Here is an 18,848-nt window from a genome sequence, read left to right as displayed (position 1 = left end):
CACAGTTAAATAACCTGAGAGTATACATGGCGTGAGCTCCCCGAGTCTATTCACTGACCATCACACACAGTCACTTTTCTGGGGTGGAGGGGAGAAGGTAAAAAGTGGTGGTGATGAAATCAGCTTTTACCAAGTCTAAGGCTTCGCCTTTGTCTTGACAGACTGCCAGAAGGTAAAGAACGGCTCTGAAGACATAAGGAGGGGGACAGTCTCCCTGGTCCTGCACTGACAGAAGGAAATTTCTTATGGCTGAAAATAATTCTGCCTCTGGAACAAACCTGCAAACAAGGAAGGGAAATAGTAATGATGACAGGCTGAACCCTCTGGTATCTGTGTACAGTACTGCCCCCTCCTCAATCACACCACTCGGCTCACCTGTCTTCCAGGGCATAGGCACAGTACAAGAGGAGCAGGAGGCAATATTGGTGGCTACGAAGAGCTTCATCTAAACAGAAGGGATCTGGGGTTTCTGACAGGAGGGTGAGGCTTTCAGGCACGTTGCAGTTTAACTGGGGCAGACTCCTCTGCAGGAGCTCAGACATCTCTCGCTCTAGAAACAAAACCAGCATGAGAAGGGCAGGAAGGACTCGGGAATACCAGAGCAAAGGCAGAGAGGTCTGGAGCGAGAGGTGCATAGTTACCCGACCCAAAGTCAGGAATATAAAATCAGGGAGGGATCTGGCTGAGAAATACTGAAGTCCTTCGTTTATCCCCAGAGCAGCTATAGCACAAGCAACAGCAAAGCATGATTCTCTGGTGCAGATCTGCTGTACATGCCTCAACCCTACCAAGTGAGACCATATCTAAAGATGAGAAGGGAGTTCTACTTTCACAGCCCATTCAGTCCTTGGCTCTCTGCTGAGGCCATCAACAGAGATACTAATTAGTGCCAACTGTGTGGTTTTTGTGGTGTAGAAATCTGCACCCACCCAGAACTGGAGTCAGAGACCGACACACTCATTTCACTTAGGGCTTGAAATTATCGGTGCAACTAAATTGGAAAAAAGCACTCTTATTCCAGGAGAATGGGGTCCCCACTGAGAGTTATATCAGGATAACTATCACAGTATCTCTAATATCCTGGCACTGACATGGCTGCAACTGCATGCACATCATGGTATAATTATACCAGCAGTATTGTGGCAGTAAATTTTGCGTGCAGCCAAGCCCCAGAGATTGCTGAAAGAGGGATGGATTTTTAAATGGCTCAAGGCTTGGTTTTGAGTATGGAGTATCTATGTTTAGAAAAGCCCCATTCGCCTCCCTGTCAGACAAGCTAAACCAGCTGAAAAACCTTTAAATCAGGGGCAGACTGGGTCCACCCAATCTGAACCAGATTAAATTGTCTCCTTCATCAAACTTACCCTCCTGGGAAGAGTCCTCCATCTTCTCTGCAGCTGAATGAAGGCTGAGGCACATGCTGTAGAGGAAGCTGGAACAGGCTTGATTCAAAGCAGGGTTACTTGAAGGGAGAACAAAAAGATATTATGAGAATGGAGATCTAGCCTGATGCATCCTCTCCAGGCTCAGGATTCCTTGTGTTTATTTGACAGGAGAGCATCAACCTAAGGGCAACAACTAACTGCACACAACATCTCCTCTGTCAAGACATGACACCCAGAGCTTGGGGCTCCAGGAGACACAGGGGAACCTCACACATTTCGGGATGAATAGCAAACTGCAGTGAAGAGCTATCAGAGCAGTGGCATTCCAGGGGTTAACACTGAAGAGTGGCAAAAAAATTACCTAAAAGGGTGAGAATAACACAATCCCAGGCACTTCCCTCCCTGGCTGTGAGGACTTCTCACGAAGACCCCTATAGCACAGGACCATCACAGAGCCCAGTGTTTCATGGGCCGCCTGCCCATCTATTCCCAGTCGCAGACCACCTCCCTGCCCAATCGCAATCACAAAACATCCCCATTTTAACTATCACACCTGCTCACATGGACAAGTGATACTAGGATCATAGCAGAAGTATTTTTAGCTACTCTTGTAATGAGATGTAGCAGCTGGATACAAGGAGAGCCAATACCACGCAACTAGCCTGCTTGCTGCAGACTATTAGCAAGTGCTCCATAAGTAGAACCCTACAAATCTGCGATATCCGCTTTATATCCACAGATATCAGTGGACCATGCTTGCGGATCGGATACGGATACAAATTTTGTATCGGTGCAGGCACAGACGACTTGTGCCTCTGGATACTGGGGGAGAGGGCACATGAGGAGGACACATGACTAAAGGGGAGGACACATGACTGCCCCATGTGCCTCTTCTGTCCAGCGACTGCCTGCACCCAGCCCGGGGCCGCCATGCTCTCCCCGCCCCACTAGAATTACCTGGCAGGGGGAACAGGTAGGGGGCTCTGTCCTTCTTCCACTCTACTTCCCCTCAACGTTCAACCGCTCTCCCTGACAGCTGGGCCTCGGCGGGGAGCAGGAGGGAGCCACTTCTCATGCTGGCTGAAGTTGGCCACTCTGGGTTGCCTACTCTGTGCTGCGCAGCAGCTGCCTGAGAGAGAGTCTGGCTGGGGTGGTGGCCTGCCCTGCCCCACCCCTCTGCTCCCCATCCAAGCCGGCTGCTGGGAGCAGGGGCTGAGCGAGCCAGAGTCCCTCCTCCTCCCCAGCAAGTTTCCAGCTCACTCGGCCCCTGTCCCTAGCAGCTGGGCCCAGGCAGGGAGCAGAGGGAGCGGGGAGGACAGTCACCCAAGCCAGGCTCTCTCTCAGACAGCCGCTGCGCTGCCAGAGCAGCGACCTGGAGCAGCTGGTGTGAGAAGTAGTTGATCCCGCCCCTTCCGTTCCACACCTGAGCCTAGTTGCTAGGGACAGGGGCTAAGCGTTCCAGGGGGCAAATGCAGTGAGAGTAGGGAGCCCCTCTCCTTCCCCACTCCCCGGCAGGCCACAGAGAAATATGGGGGGAGGGGGGCACTTGACCCCACACATCCCCCTATGTGTCGCCTATGCAAGCAGGGCTCTATCCATAAGCTTTCAAGCTCTGCTTGAAATGACCCAGCATAATGTATTTTGTTAGCGTTCTTACCCTCCCCATCCCGTCTAATCAGTGAACCAGTATTTCTACAGATGGTATGTTCTGTTCCTGGAATGCCAGAGCTCCAGTGAGATGGAACCTGCTGTAACTTCTCCTCTCCGTGGCATCCAGTGTCATCACTCCATCACAGCAGCACCATTCTACTGAATCTGAACAGCATGTTCCTTACTGGGCATCTTTTAAACCAGTTCTGGAGAAGTTTGTAGTTCACTTTGCCACTACATGATCAGTTTCCCATCCCACCTCCATCAATCTCATTTTTCCTTTCCAATTACTATTTAGGTCTTTCAACTGATGAAGGAAAATGGTGCTGGCCTAACTGAGCAGAGGGTATTTCAGATACATTCACATTTAATTCTGCTGCAAGAATAGGACATTTCCTCTTTTCTCAAATGGAAACTCTTGGTTTGGTTTCAATATAGAGGACAGTACCTTTGTCCAGTGCAGAATTTGGCCTTCAGCTCCAGTGCCAGTTGAATGAAAGAAGAGGATGCTAGAGAGAAGGCAGAGTAGGAGAGAAGATAAACACATCATGAGAGCACAGAACGCAGGCAGGACCCCATGTCACGAACAACCATCCATGGCTTTTCAAAGCAACAGCTGGCAAACAACACAGGTCACCCCAGACAGAATGCATCTGCCAGGCTCATTCTCTTTTAGGTTTCATGGGCAAATTATTTTTCCAGATTTTGGAGAGAAGAGTGGGTCACTGGGTCTACAGGCTCAGAAGAGTTAAGCACTGCCAGATGTACTAGCTCAGGGTGAGAGTGAATTCCTCTTCATCTCTGATCGAGAAGGCAGTAAAGAAAACAGACAATATAGAGGAAATAAAACACTTTGTCTGATCTCCTGACTCCAAAAGTAGCCAATTCTGGAGGCTTCAGAGGAAAAGTACAAAGCTCCCATAACGGACCTAACTGAAGTGCTATGCTATGGGGTAAACTCCTTCCAGCACCCAGCAGATCTTGTTTTTAATCCTGGGTTTTATCCTAGTTAACATAAGTGCAGATACTAGTCTTACTCAAATAAATGGCTCTATGTGAAATCTTGCTAAGCTCTTTTTTTCAATCATATCCAGCAGCAGCAAGTTCCCTGGGTTAATCAGGTTATTCACTGTGTAAAGAAGCACAGTGAATACAATGTCAGAATTCTGCATACCCAGCTTCCTAGAGAATTTCTCTTGCATGCTCGGCACAACAGCAAACAGAGTGCTGAGGGCGGATATGAAAACCTCCATCAGAGCTGGGCTGGAAGTCCTTTCTGAGTGCTTCTGTGGGGAGAGGAAATGGTCAGCAAGCAAATGCCATATCCCTTTGTGCACAGGCACTGACTTTCATTATTCCAGATGGGTGCTCCACTCCTGCTTTGCACCATCCCCACTCCGTCCCTTCTCCAGTGCCCCACCCTTGCTCTACCTCTTCCCCTAAGGCCCCACCCTCACTCCGCCTCTTCCCACCCACACTCCATCCCCTCCTCCGAGCACCTCCTGCCAGTCACTGAACAGCTCATCAGCAGGGCCGGCCGAACAGCTGTGGTTGGTGGGTGCTGAGCACCTGCTATTTTTTTCTATGGGTGCTCCAGCCCCAGAGCACCTATGGAGTCAGCGCCCATGCCTTTGTGATGAGAAACATGCAAGCACACACCGGAGGAATCAGTGATCTTCCAGTGAGTCTCATATGGTTACAAAGCCAGGCAAATGCGACTGAAGTCAAACAGCCCTTGTTCCAACAAGACGGCTGACAGCAAGTATCCTACCTCAGACGGTGGCCTATGCCAGGTGTTTCAGAGACAGATTTAATAACTTCCCCCTCTGAACAATTGTTCCTAACTGTGCAAGACTCTACACCAAGGAGAAAAAATCTTCCTGGTTGCAGTTGTTATGCCCTGAAGCATCAGACTGATATTGTCATTTTTACTCTACACAGAATCACAGTAAATGGTATTCCTGTTCAGATACTGAGGCCTCAATTCTCCAAAGCACTTAAGCATGTGCTTTGATATCAATAGGACTTAAGCATGTGCTTAAGCACTTTGCTGAATAGAGACGGAAATAAGCACTAAAGTGCTTTGCTCATTATTGCCCTAAGTCTGTAGGGGGTGTAGTGATAGATTTGTAAGAAACAAAGTACAAAGCTATGTGCACCTGCTCCTTCTTTTACCTTTATTCTTTGCCTTTTGGAGCTATGTGCTTCAATAATGCCCTGTGGCTCCAAGTTCCACAGGTTAATCAATATACTGCATAAGCCTATATGAAAAGGAACTTGCAAGTTCTGTTGCTTGCCAGGCTAGTGGCAGGCCTTGAGAGAGGAGAAGAGGGACAGTAGTTCATACATACATCACCTCCAGCAGTGGCAAAACCTGTCATTTATTATATAATTTAGGTGGGATGCTATTTCAGAGACTTCATGGTCTGGAGACATTTGCTGTCCTCTCTATGGAGTGCAGGCAGGGCTTTGAGTTCGTACACACTCCCTCTAGACTTCTCTCTTCCGTTTCCCATAAGCCAAATAATTTGAGGATTGCTCAGCGTGAGACAGAATATGCCACAACTACACTTGTATGAGCTTGATGCACTGGTTTATCCCTAATTCTCCTCTTTCCCACACAAATTCTTCTCAACAATCTCCCATAAGCATCTCCACTGCTTGGGTGCCCCTTATGCCTGAGGGACAGTGTGGGTTCTGAACTAACCCTACCAGGACTACGGGGATGCAAAGGCTGTCGCAAATCCTCAGCAGAAACTCAGAGTAGCTGCCCAGAGTATTCTCGCTCTCCAAGCCAGGAGCAGTGAAAGCGTTCTCCTGAGCCAAGGGGTCGCTTTGACATTCCACAGCTAACCTAAAAACATACACATGGACTTCAGAGAATGCACTCTCCTGCTCTCTGCAGAACCTACAGTGTGTTACACCTCTAGAACCTGACGGAGCCCAGAGCACATCACATGCTGTATGTACAGGGATCAGTCAATGAAATGAGCTGTCTCGAGTCAAACCTGACAGCCATTTTAAGCCAGTGACACTACACAATAGTATCACAAGAGGGGAAAGAATTAAATGAAATTCCTGCTGCAGTGAAAGGAGACAATATTGTTTGGTTAAATGTACTTAGCCAGTTTGGAATTTGGCCTGAACACCAAGGCTAACGCCTCAAATCTTATAAAAATGCCGTAGGGTATTTAATGATCATGAGTGGCCATGAACCCAGTTTTGCATCTCATCCACAAAACAGTATTATATAAGCATAGCACCCCCTAACACTGTACCAAGGCATTGTTTCAGCACCTACTAAAACGAGGGGACTGGAAATGGAATACAGTCTTCCACTAGTTCAAGTTTAGCCACCAAATTTGGTTAGTGACCAGAAGTTATTTTCTAATAGCTGTTCAGGGAATGAGCTGGTGGGTGTTAGGCAAGTTTCTAATGGGACTGGTTTGCGTCACAAAACCATCAAAACTGGTACTGGGTCCTCCTTCTTTTGGAATGTCAGTGAAGCCACCAAGGATTAAATAGGCCACAGGAGATTCTTCTCTCACTCTTAGAAGTGAGTCCCTCCACATCTGGGCAGAGTCATCATGAGGGGGACTGTACTTTGCAACTTCCTGTGGTTTACGTGTTATGTGGCTAAACAGACAACTTGAATCTCCAGTTTCAAGAGCACCACATTGACCAATACATTTAATTTAAAAAAATCGTCTCTAGCCTCTGGCCAGCAGGTCCAGCAGCTGGATCGCAGACGCATGGGGAGAACTCCACTGACTGGATACATCCACTCTAGTGGCTTGAAGGGCACAGAGAATGATTCCTCTAAGTAGTTCAGTCTGCTCTAGCATCTGGCTAACAACTGGCAGACTCACCAAAGAGCAGCCCTTCCACAAGTTGTGCTGACAGACCATATACTGTACTTTCACCTCATGCTGAAGAGAGACTGTAAGGAATGTTAGCTGGGCACAGGGTGTGTGTGTGGGAGGGGGAAACTCGCTCACCAATGGACTAGACAGAGTCAGAACCAACAGAAATCCCCTTATCTCCTCACCTACAAGCATTTCTGAAGCCTTCCACAGTGCTGAGCAGGAACTGCCCCTGTCGCAAAACCGCTTTGTTCTGAGTGCTGTGCCCCAGGTGACTCTGAGAGATTGAGGAGAGAAGATCACTCCGTTAAAGGACAGAAGCAGGGACATGTTCTCAAGAGCTTGTGTTTATATGTGAAACAAATTAACGTTCTCCCCCAAAACCATCTAACCAACCAGGGGTGGGATAGGGGAAAAAACCTGTAGCTAAACTCATTTCATCCACAGATGGGTTCCTTTCTGTTCAATATTATTACCCATCTGCACATCCCTCATCAAGATTAGAGATGGAACAGGTCTATTAGATAATACCTTGCCCATTGCACAATGCAATATATTGCCAAGGGTCTGTCTGGTCCAGTTTTAAATGGCTCAGGTAATGAGGCTTCCACCACTGCTCTGGGCAGACTATTCAGCTTTAATTTTCTCTTAATTCAGTTTCATCTCATTACCTCTTGGACAACCCTGAACAATTCCTCTTCCTCCTCAGTGTTTACATCATGCAAGTTGCTTGTAGATTGTTATATCCCTCCTTAGACCCCAATCCTGCAGCTGACTGAATGGGCAGACCCCAGCTCCCACAGAGTCCCATGACTTCAATGTGGCTTCAAGGGACCACAGGAGTCTGCCTGCATCTCCCTAATTGTAGGACCAGGGTGTTAGTCATTTGGTGAGCAAGGACATACATGGCTCTTTTAATCTTTCTTCATAAGTCAAACCCACCAGCTCCTTAATCATCTGAGTTGTTCTTCTCTGAATTCCCTCCAAATGGACAACATTTAAGAACAGTTACAGATTGATGCCTGAGCAGTCTGAGAACTGCATGTCCATGAGCCCCTTTCCCATTTGATGCTGAAACAACTTCCACCTTATAATAAGCATTTTCTGCTTTCCCTGAGTCAAAAGAAGTCAACACCTGGTTTCTTTTCCACAGCCCAGTTCCCCCTCTATTAGAGATTCACTAGTGCTAATGGAGCTCATAGCTCATGAAAAGCAAATAGACTGACATCTAAGGTCTAACCAAGCAGCATGAAACAACTTCATAGTCCCCCATCAGATAAGACAAAAACAACAGATGCTACATTACTCAGACCATGCACAATTCTTTTAGAGAAAATTCAGCACCTACCTGCACAACCCTACGTTTCAGCCAGGTGCTCCTTCCATTACAGACACACCTGTGACATAAACCCATGTGCATATAGATCTAAAACAAGGGTTCTTAACCTTTGTGCTTGTGTTCAGCCACCTGTAATTGCTCCTCCTCCTCAAATACACCTCTGGATCTTTGCCCAATTCCACTTCATGAGAAGAGGACCAGATTTGCAATCCAAATGATTGCTGGTAGCTCTCTTGGTGAGAGAGGGGTCACAGCCCAAGGAATGTGACCCCCTGAGTTTAAGTCAGAGTGAGGAACATCACCAGTTATAAACATGAAAGAGGAAGCACGCTGTGAAGGAGCCTGAAGGTGGAGAGCTTGAACTCTCTTGGAGCTGAGGACACCACATGAAGGGAGTAAACTCAGCCCTGACGGAAGGAATCCTTGCACCACTTCTTAGCAAACCTCCCCACATTTCCATTGATCTGGCAGAAGCAAGAATGGCCTCCAAAGGGACCCATACCCAGCCTGCCTCAACTAGAGAGGAACTGAGACCTTTCCAGAGGAGGAGGAATAAAGAGAAACTGCAGGGATCCCTAAGGGCTACCCACCACCCATGGAAAAAGGGGGAAGTATGAGTTTATGCGGCATCTATATGCCCAGCTATATACAAAGGCCATCATCCGCCACCCCTGTTGAGGAGCAGCAGTGGTCCTCCCTGACTTACTGCAGACCTCCTGTTAATGGGTGGCAGTGAGAGGTCAGCGCACCGCTTCAGCATAGTCTCAATCAGTCTCTGCAACTCTACATACTGCACTGGGGGACAGCTCAAGTGGTCCTTCCTGTGGAGACGGGGAGAAAGAAGGACAGCAGCTGGGAGTTGGAAGAAGCCTCTGAACTTTCCCCATTGGAGACAGAACTCCCTAGAAGATCACATGTCGTGGCAAGATCAGCATGAAGAAAGACTTGATGGACAATAGCACACCTTCACCAACTCGCTCCAGCCAAAACTTGGTGCAGCCACATTATACAGAATCAAAGCCTTCAGCCTGTAACTGGGTTGAAGGCAACTGTGATGGATTTGGACAGACAGGAGTAGATCTGAAGAGGCCAATATGGATAAGACAGATGTGTCACATCCAAAATACATCTCTCCTGAAAGAAGCCTATCAGACCCCTTCCTGCTTACCTCATAATAGCTGCCACCGCTTTCACAGCCTCTGCTGCTACCTCCAGCACCGGACATTTTACTGCCTCCACAAGAACACCAATGGCATCTTTACACATGGCTAGATTTGTGAATAACTTGATTTCCACTGGCTGCCTGAGAAGGGGAAACAAGGAGCAAATGAGTAAAGCTTTGTGACAACCCCTGCTTGAAAAGAGAGTATCGAAAAATAAGACCATCTTGGTGTTTATTCCCCAAAAGACGCTAAGTCTTGCAGCTTCAGGCCATGCTACCAGATGTCACACAGCAAAGTCCTAGCATTGTACTGAGATAGTGACTCTCCATGGGTTTCATGTAGTCTCCAGGCAAAACATTCATGCTGTCTATGAGTCTGTTATGGCTGGATCCCAGCACCACTCATGACAGGCAAATTAGTTCCTGGGCGATGCTCTGGAACTGCTCCCTACGAAGCCAGTCAGGACTTTGGTGAAGTCTCCTTTCTGTGAGCAGACTGTCTTCAGGGCAAGAAGCTCACATGGCTTCCATGTTCCTGGGTCTGACCTTGGAGCATTCAGCATCCTCTGCCCCTCCGTGCGCTTCCCACAGCGAGTCCACCCAGGCGGGGTCCTGGGGAAGCCAGAGGGTCCTGCACCCCAACTTTGCAGTCAGACGTGACTCTTAGCCAGCCAGTAAAACAGAGGTTTATTAGATGACAGGAACATGGTCTAAAACAGAGCTTGTAGGTACAGGGAACAGGACCCCTCAGCTGGGTCCATTTTGGGGGGCAGTGAGCCAGACAACCACATCTGTACTTCACGTCCCCAGCCAGCCCAAACTGACTCACTCTCCAGCAGTCTCCCCCAGCTTCCCCCTCCCCCCCGCCACTCCTCCTTCAGTCTTTGTCTCTTTCCGGGGCCAGGAGGTCACCTGATCTTTTTGTTCTCCAACACCTTCAGTTGGCACCTTTGCAGAGGAGAGGGGCCCAGGCCATCAGTTGCCAGGAGACAGGGGGTCAGCCATTCTCTGTGCGGCCCCTCTAGGTATCTGCAACAATCACACACCCTTATCCCACCACCTAGATACTTAAGAACTGCATAGGGGAAACTGAGGCACCCACACAGTATTCAGAGAAAACATCAAGAACATTCCCACTTCGTCACATCAAATAAATGTCAGAAGATTTGGAGAAAAACCTAAGTATGTGATTGGATCAGCAAACACTGGTCTGAAAACTTCAGGACAAACAGCCTCCCTACAAGAGAAAGAACTCACCTCCCTAGGATTTCACACCATGCTCAACACTCTGGTACCTGAATGCCTACCTGAACACAGACATTTCTAAATAAGGAAACAAATACCCTGCTTCCAGAGAGGCTGGAAATGCCATGAAAAGAGCTTCTCTTGCAGTATTGTGGCACTTCTAATGCCGAATGGGGCCAGGAAGCATGGATGATGCCATGAACTTGAAAAGTAATCTTGAAAAGAGCACCACATTGACCAATATATTTAATTTAAAAATATCACCTCTAGCCATCAGGCCAGCAGTCCAGCAGCTGGATCGCAAAGGCATGGGGAGAACTACACTGACTGGATACATCCCCTTTTTAAGCCTCAGAAAAGGTTCTGGTTCTTGAAAAATGAGAGCTTTGGTGACTTGACCTTCTCATTGCAGAACACATTAGAACCTTCAGTGCCACAGCGTTCAGCCCTCAGGGGCCTTTACCAATGGGGAAAGGCCAGGAGTAAGCGTGACTGAGTGCAGTAGCAGTATTTGGTCACTCAGTGAAGAAAGGATTAAATCCAGCTCAGCACCCCACCCCTATCCCATGCACGGGTGCTTCAGGCAAGAACTGAAAGAATAGCTGGAACAGCTGCTTGGGAGACAGGGTAAGGAGAATGCTGTTGGGAAGGATGGTCTCCATGCATCAAACCCCACCTTCTTCTGTTTACTTTCTTATTTTGTTAATTAACTTTACTTTCTTGTTTGAAACACGAATCCTTGAGAAACGCTTCCCTACTGGGGGCAGAAACATCACTGCAGTAGGGTACTTTATGATGTAATCTTGTATTGGAGGAAAGGTCTAAATGGCAGCATCTCTGTTTGGGTCCCAAACTCTGCCTGCTGCTCCTCCTGTGCTGACTCTCCTGCAAGTCACCTGACCCTTTCAAAAAGCAAATGGATTCCTAAGGGAGGGATTCCTGTATTCAGCCACCCCTTTGGCCAGTGACTGTGGTGGTTTGGGGGAGAGGAGGTGTTACTGCAATGCAGCAACCCTCAGTTAGAGAGCAAGCAGAAGGGGAAAAATTAGAGGATCATTGATGGGATCCCTTTCCCCAGCACAAAACAGATCATCTGAAAGAAACACTGTACTTCAAAGCACAGCAAAGAACACCACATACTAAAAATGCCATGAGCTTGGCAAGATGCAGTATTATCCTCTCTTCCATTTGCAACGATTAATGCAGAGATGTGTGCTTTGAGCAAGAACTTTTCTCTTCCCATGTCCTGGTTTCTCTCCTTCTGACGGACCCTGCTCCCGCCACCACCATCCTGTGCCAACAGCATCACATTATTTTTTATTGCTACAGAAATGACTGTAATGTCACGCCGCAGAAATCCAGCTTGGGGAACGGAGTGAAAAAGAAAAAGGATGAGATACTGGGGTGATGGAAAGGCAAAGAAATAAAGGGGGGTGGGGTAAAAACAGACACTACATGAATTCTCCTATTTTGCAGAAAAGAAGAGTGATGGGAAACAAATTTGTATTTCAGCCTAATGTTTCTTTTCTGTGTAAAATTTAACCCAGGTGACAGGTGTCGGACTGAAAGCCCTGGAGGCTGTGTTCTCCATTTAGCCGTAGAGCAGCACAAGCCGTGCAGAGCTGCTCGCATACACTGACCCAATCCCCTGGCTCCCCCCTCCTCTTCCCCACCAACGTGCCTCTGTCCTACCCTGGAAATGTTCTGCCCAAGGCGGAGAGGACTGTTTACTCAGTCCGCTGCTGACACTGCGACGGGAGCTACTGAGGGGCAGTTGTTTTGGTAGGTGGTGCACGAGATGTGGCTGAGTCAGTTTTATCTGAAACTTGCTCTCGGGCCCTTCTTTGGTGAACAGGTGCTCTCCCTTGCCTTCGCAATGTCCTCCAACTCAGTGACGTGTGAGCGAGCGTGAGTGAGTCCCTTACCGTTTCAGTATTTCAGTGAACAGCAAGAGTCCCTGCTTGTGCAGCTCCACATTATTCAGCTGCAGGATGTCTTTCAGGCTCCTCACCACAGACTCGATGCCTGCAGAGGGGCATGCATTCACAAGATGTCATCAGGGAGATTTTAACACACCCGCCAAAAGCCCAAGAAGAGTTATGATGGGGGTGGGAGATGAGTTTTCAAAGGGGGACGGGGGTTGGAGGATCTGCTGACCTTGGCAGGACTTAGGCAATGGCAGCAAAAAGTTCCCCATACACTCTGCTCTCTGCCAACATGCATCAGCTTCCGCTTGTAAAGGCCACCTACATTTGAGCTGGAAGGCATGATTCCCAGCTCACGCAGACATACCTGCACTAGCTCTGCTTGAGCTAGCACCTAAAACCAGTAGCGTAGCTGTGGTGGCCCAGATGGCTGCTTGGGGTTGCTACCCCAAGTACAATGCCACCTAATCCTCTGGGTTCACACTCAGCTGGCTACCCCAAGCCACCACCTCTGCCAGTGCAGACACGGTGCTATTTTTAGGTGCTGACTCAAGCAGAGCTAGGGTGGGTACATCTACACAAGCCAGGAATCATGTTCCCAGCTCAAATATAGACACACCCTAATGGTGAATTCAGCTTCTGTCTTCCTATGTCCTTGGCCTCTTCTAGAGACTGCCACCAAGACATCAGTTAATGTCAACAGTGCTGGTGGCTTCTGCAATGTGAACATGTGCCCATCAGGAACTGGACTCAGGCACCATAAACCTATGTCATGGAAGTCTCCAGACAAGCATCATATGGGAACAATCTTCAGTTACTACCAACTTGGGGCCTGACTGGGACCAGTGACTTTGCAGTAAAAGGCTCTGAAATCCCAACCCCATCTTCAGTGTCCGTGTGATATTACTCTAGCAATTTTGACAGGCTAGGAAAGACTGGGACCTACCATAGACTGTGTGACACTTGGAAAAGAAAAGCCGCTCCTCAGTTAGGAGCAACAGGCAGCAATAAACCGACCAGAGGAGAATTTCACTGGTGCAGGAGAGACGCTCAAACAGGAATTCTGCAAACAAACAAAAAAATCCATCGTAGTAAAACAGCATCTCCGCCATGCATGGCACAACTGCCCCTAGTGTAAGGGAAAGGGGGCCAGGGAGAACGACAGGGGCTTTAACTGGGAGCAACGTCTTCTTTTTTCCACCCTACTGCCATACTAATTTAACAGTAACACTCAGTAATAGTCCCTAGGGAAGAGGAGACAACCACCCACCACCTCTGGATGGTGTCCAGCAGCACTGATGAGTCCTGAAGGAAAAAGGGATTCCAGCTCTGCTCAGCCAAAGTGAGGATTACTGTGGAATAGGACTCTTAAAGGAGGTAGGGAGAATGCAGAGGAAAATGATGGTACATTATCATAGAATCATAGAATAACAGAGTTGGAAGGGACCTCTGGAGGCCATCTAGTCCAACCCCCTGCCCAGAGCAGGACCAATCCCAACTAAATCATCCCAGCCAGGGCTTTGTCAAGCCTGACCTTAAAAACTTCTAAGGAAGGGGATTCCACCACCTCCCTAGATGACGCATTCCAGTGTTTCACCACCCTCCTAGTGAAAAATTTTTTCCTAATATCCAACCTAAACCTCCCCCACTGCAACTTGAGACCATTACTCCTTGTCCTGTCATCTGCTATCACTGAGAATAGTCTAGATCTATCCTCTTTGGATCCACCTTTCAGGTAGTTAAAAGCAGCTATCAAATCCCCCCTCATTCTTCTCTTCCGTAGACTAAACAATCCCAGTTCCCTCAGCCTCTCCTCATAACTCATGTGTTCCAGTCCTCTAATCATTTTTGTTGCCCTTCGCTGGACTCTCTCCAATTTTTCCACATCCTTCTTGTAGTGTGGGGCCCAAAACTGGACACAGTACTCCAGATGAGACCTCACCAATGTCAAATAGAGGGGAACGATCACATCCCTCGATCTGCTGGCAATGCCCCTACTTATACACCCCAAAATGCCATTGGCCTTGTTGGCAACAAGGGCACACTGTCGACTCATATCCAGCTTCTCGTCCACTGTCACCCCTAGGTCCTTCTCTGCAGAACTGCTGCCGAGCCATTCGGTCCCTAATCTGTAGCGGTGCATTGGATTCTTCCGTCCTAAGTGCAGGACTCTGCACTTGTCCTTGTTGAACCTCATCATATTTCTTTTGGCCCAATCCTCCAATTTGTCTAGGTCCCTCTGTATCCTATCCCTACCCTCCAGCGTATCTACCACTCCTCCCAGTTTAGTATCATCCGCAAACTTGCTGAGGGTGCAATCCACACCATCCTCCAGATCATTAATAAAGATATTGAACAAAACCGGCCCCAGGACCGACCCTTGGGGCACTCTGCTAGATACCGGCTGCCAACTAGACATGGAGCCATTGATCACTACCTGTTGAGCCCGACAATCTAGCCAATTTTCTACCCACCTTGTAGTGCATCCATCTAACCCATACTTCTTTAACTTGCTGACAAGAATACTGTGGGAGACAGTGTCAAAAGCTTTGCTAAAGTAGAGGAATAACACGTCCATTGCTTTCCCTTCATCCACAGAACCAATTATCTCATCATAGAAGGCAATTAGATCAGTCAGGCATGACTTTCCCTTGGTGAATCCATGCTGACTATTCCTGATCACTTTCCTCTCATCTAAGTGCTTCAGAATTGATTTCTTGAGGACATGCTCCATGATTTTTCCGGGGACTGAGGTGAGGCTGACCGGCCTGTAGTTCCCAGGATCATCCTTCTTCCCTTTTTTAAAGATGGGCACTACATTAGCCTTTTTCCAATCTTCTGGGACTTCCCCCGATCGCCATGAGTTTTCAAAGATAATGGCCAATGGCTCTGCAATCACATCCACCAATTCCTTTAGCACTCTCGGATGCAACGCATCCGGCCCCATGGACTTGTGTACGTCCAGTTTTTCTAAATAGTCCCAAACCACTTCTTCCTTCACAGAGGGCTGGCCACCTCCTCCCCATGCTGTGCTGCCCAGTACAGTAGTCTGGAAGCTGACCTTGTTCGTGAAGACAGAGGCAAAGAAAGCATTGAGTACATTAGCTTTTTCCACATCCTCTGTCACTAGGTTGCCTCCCTCATTTAGTAAGGGGCCACACTTTCCTTGGCTTTCTTCTTATTGCCAACATACCTGAAGAAACCCTTCTTGTTACTCTTAACATCACTCGCTAGCTGCAACTCCAGGTGTGATTTAGCCTTCCTGATTCCATTCCTACATGCCCGAGCAATATTTATATACTTATCCCTGGTCATTTGTCCAATCTTCCACTTCTTGTAAGCCTCTTTTTTGTGTTTAAGATCAGCAAGGATTTCACTGTTAAGCCAAGCTGGTCGCCTGCAATATTCACTATTCTTTCTACACATCTACAGGTTTGTCCCTGTAACCTCAATAAGGATTCTTTAAAATACAGCCAGCTCTCCTGGACTCCTTTCCCTCTCATGTTATTCTCCCAGGGGATCCTGCCCATCAGTTCCCTGAGGGAGTCAAAGTCTGCTTTTCTGAAGTCCAGGGTCCGTATTCTGCTGCTTTCCTTTCTTCCTTGTGTCAGGATCCTGAACTCGACCATCTCATGGTCACTGCCTCCCAGGTTCCCATCCACTTTTGCTTCCCCTACTAATTCTTCCTGGTTTGTGAGCAGCAGGTCAAGAAGAGCTCCGCCCCTAGTTGGTTCCTCCAGCACTTGCACCAGGAAATTGTCCTCAAAATAAAGTGACTAAAGAGCAGCAGGGTCCTGAAGGCAGGTGGGCTGCTATCCTTCCAGTACAGAGCTAGCAAGCAGCTGGAATATGGCTATAGACTTTGATCTGATTTAAGGGATATAAAGCCAGCTTTGTCACAGCAGCTGTGACCCCTCCTCTCAAACTCTTACACATCCAAAGAAGGGGATGCACAAAACCAAAGTGATTAATTCCTCTGCGGACGGGAAATTAAAGTTTAACATCTCCCTGGGTTGGCATACTGGGCCAAAGTCTGAGCTGAATAACATCCTGTGCAACGCCACTGAAGTCAAGGGGACAACATAGGGTTAATTCAGGACAGAAGTTAGCTTGTTTGGGTTCTGCAGTTATATTGCCATGGGCTGTGGTCTCATGAGAATGCATAATCTAAGCAGGGTTGGGCCTAGTCAATTCTTAGATGGGAGACTTCAAAGGAAAATTCAAATGCTGCAGGAAGTAATTAGTAATTTGGTAAAGGATGGTCTATGCTCTGAATCACTACTGCACCAATGCCTCCTAGCCGTGCCGTGCATTTGGAAGTGCAGTTTTTACACCAATTACGGTTAATAAGTATCCTCATCGGCACTTTTTGCAAGAGGCGTCTTAGACTTGATGACCTGCCCAAATTCCAACTCAGAACATTACATTCTGCCTACATAAAACTCCCCCTACAATTTCAACTAGGAGCTTATTTTCACTTCGCTTCCCAAAATACTGTTGGTGGCTTTTGTTGATGCAGAATGGCTGTTGTGACTACCCCAGAGGTGGATGCATTACACGGATTGAGGCTGATTACCTATGTGCACAAACTGTACACTGTTAAGGTGCCCCCAGAGGGAAAGACACTGTAGAACTACAAGGTATTATTGTATTTCTTCACCTGGGATGTCTGCATGAATGAAGGCAGGAGCATACTTGATGGGAGAATGCACAAGCACAGCAGTCATACATTGAACACTTGCCACCTGTAGCATCTCATCTCTGGATAGCAACAGCTGTGTGGAAACAAAAATGAAGAAAAAAATCAAAACCACAGACTTGATTATGAAAGAATTCCTAGAGGGGGCTTGAAAAAGACCAATTTAAAACAGGCAAAAAGAAGACTCTTTAAGCAACATATAATTCCCTAGGGTAACTTGCTATGGCAAGATAATACCAAGGCAAGTAACTTAGCAAGATTAAGAAAAACATTAAAGAAGCCTATGACTAAGAATAGCTCTGCAATCGCACTAGCCAGGCGAATGCTTACAAGAGCTATGTCAATCCTCATGCTTCGGGCTAAACATAGCTGAGATCAGGAAGAAATTCCATTCACTACCTGTGTACTATTGAACAACTGGTGCATTATGGGGGATTTCCACCTTCCTAGGCTGCATCTGACATTGATCAGTATGGAGGACATAATATGAGGCTACTTGAACCAGTGCAGCAAATAACTGCTCCTATTGATAACTCGCCTCACAGAAACGGATAATTTGACTGGCCCCTTGTACAAGGCATGTTGACAGATGTGGTAACCCCTTCAGCAATTACCTTTTTGAGCATGAGCGGCAGTGGGTTCTCTTTCTCCAGCAACTCAGCATTCTCGGAATCTGCCCCTCTTCTTGAATTGTTCATAATAACTGATACAAAATGGTCAGAATTCAGCAGCTCCTTTAGCAAACCTACAAAGGGAGAGAAAGAACAAGCAGCAAACTGGGAGTGGGGAGGATTGGGAGCTTCACAACATTCTGCCCTGAAACATATCACTGACTCCTTAACCACTTCTGTATTCTTGACAAAACCCTTCTGCTTACATTCAGGGCCTTCTCTGGGCATGCCCCCATGTATCTCCACCGTCCATCAATGCTTTACACCCCACCCCATCCCCAATTCTCCTCTTTGCCATTTCTGATTCTCTCCATTCCCCATTCCCTCTTCTATCGGTGGATTCTTTAATTGCCATTGCACCAGCTCTCTGCTCAACCTGATCCACTCCTTCTGCCTTTCTGATTCCTCACCTCCAAACTCTTTTTAAAAAGCGCAGCTCAAAACCCACCACTTCTCTGCTGCTTGCAGCCAGGGACCCAACCACCAGTTTCTCCCTCAGGTACTTTACTAGTGCCAACCATTCACACCTCTTGCTATCCATTCTCTCAACCTGCTCTCACACCTTCCCATTTAATAATCCCATTTCTGTAACTGCTGCAAGTTTAAAGATACTGCCACAAGCAGCACATTATAAACATACAGTGTACGTCGTTACATGCACTGATGCAAATCATAAACAAGAGATTTTGTAGGCGACGCTCCAGTGTAAGTTCAGAAGTGATGTAGCATGGCTGTTGGAGTGAACTTTTGAAAAGAGTCCTCCGTTACAAATGGCTGACTGCTGGATGTGAAAAGCAAGCAGACGACTGTTCCCCTTCTACAGTAAAGAGAGAGATTGCTGTGTGGTGGGCATTTGAGCTGTGTGAGTGAAGACGAAACCATCCTGTGTACTGCATGACATTGCTGCTC

At 47.5% G+C, this 18,848-nt stretch overlaps 1 protein-coding gene across 1 annotated transcript in view; it reads right to left on the bottom strand.

The window, feature by feature from the left end:
• MEI1 (meiotic double-stranded break formation protein 1) overlaps nt 1–18,848 on the bottom strand; it is a 66,374-nt gene that overhangs the window by 30,625 nt on the left and 16,901 nt on the right. Inside the window, exons 7-19 of the mRNA XM_084648261.1 lie at nt 17,883–18,013; nt 17,230–17,344; nt 13,516–13,632; nt 12,570–12,669; nt 9,406–9,540; nt 8,944–9,058; nt 7,084–7,175; nt 5,748–5,889; nt 4,210–4,321; nt 3,484–3,544; nt 1,365–1,462; nt 376–550; nt 131–278 (exon numbers count right to left, since the gene is read on the bottom strand). Of these exons, the coding sequence (XP_084504387.1) occupies nt 131–278; nt 376–550; nt 1,365–1,462; nt 3,484–3,544; nt 4,210–4,321; nt 5,748–5,889; nt 7,084–7,175; nt 8,944–9,058; nt 9,406–9,540; nt 12,570–12,669; nt 13,516–13,632; nt 17,230–17,344; nt 17,883–18,013 (1,541 nt within the window). The remainder of the gene's footprint in view (nt 1–130; nt 279–375; nt 551–1,364; nt 1,463–3,483; nt 3,545–4,209; nt 4,322–5,747; nt 5,890–7,083; nt 7,176–8,943; nt 9,059–9,405; nt 9,541–12,569; nt 12,670–13,515; nt 13,633–17,229; nt 17,345–17,882; nt 18,014–18,848) is intronic.

The sequence above is a fragment of the Lepidochelys olivacea genome (assembly GCF_965140295.1).
Source record: "Lepidochelys olivacea isolate rLepOli2 genome assembly, chromosome: 1".
NCBI classification, from domain to species: domain Eukaryota; kingdom Metazoa; phylum Chordata; order Testudines; family Cheloniidae; genus Lepidochelys; species Lepidochelys olivacea.
This window is presented reverse-complemented; position numbering and strand designations above follow the sequence as displayed.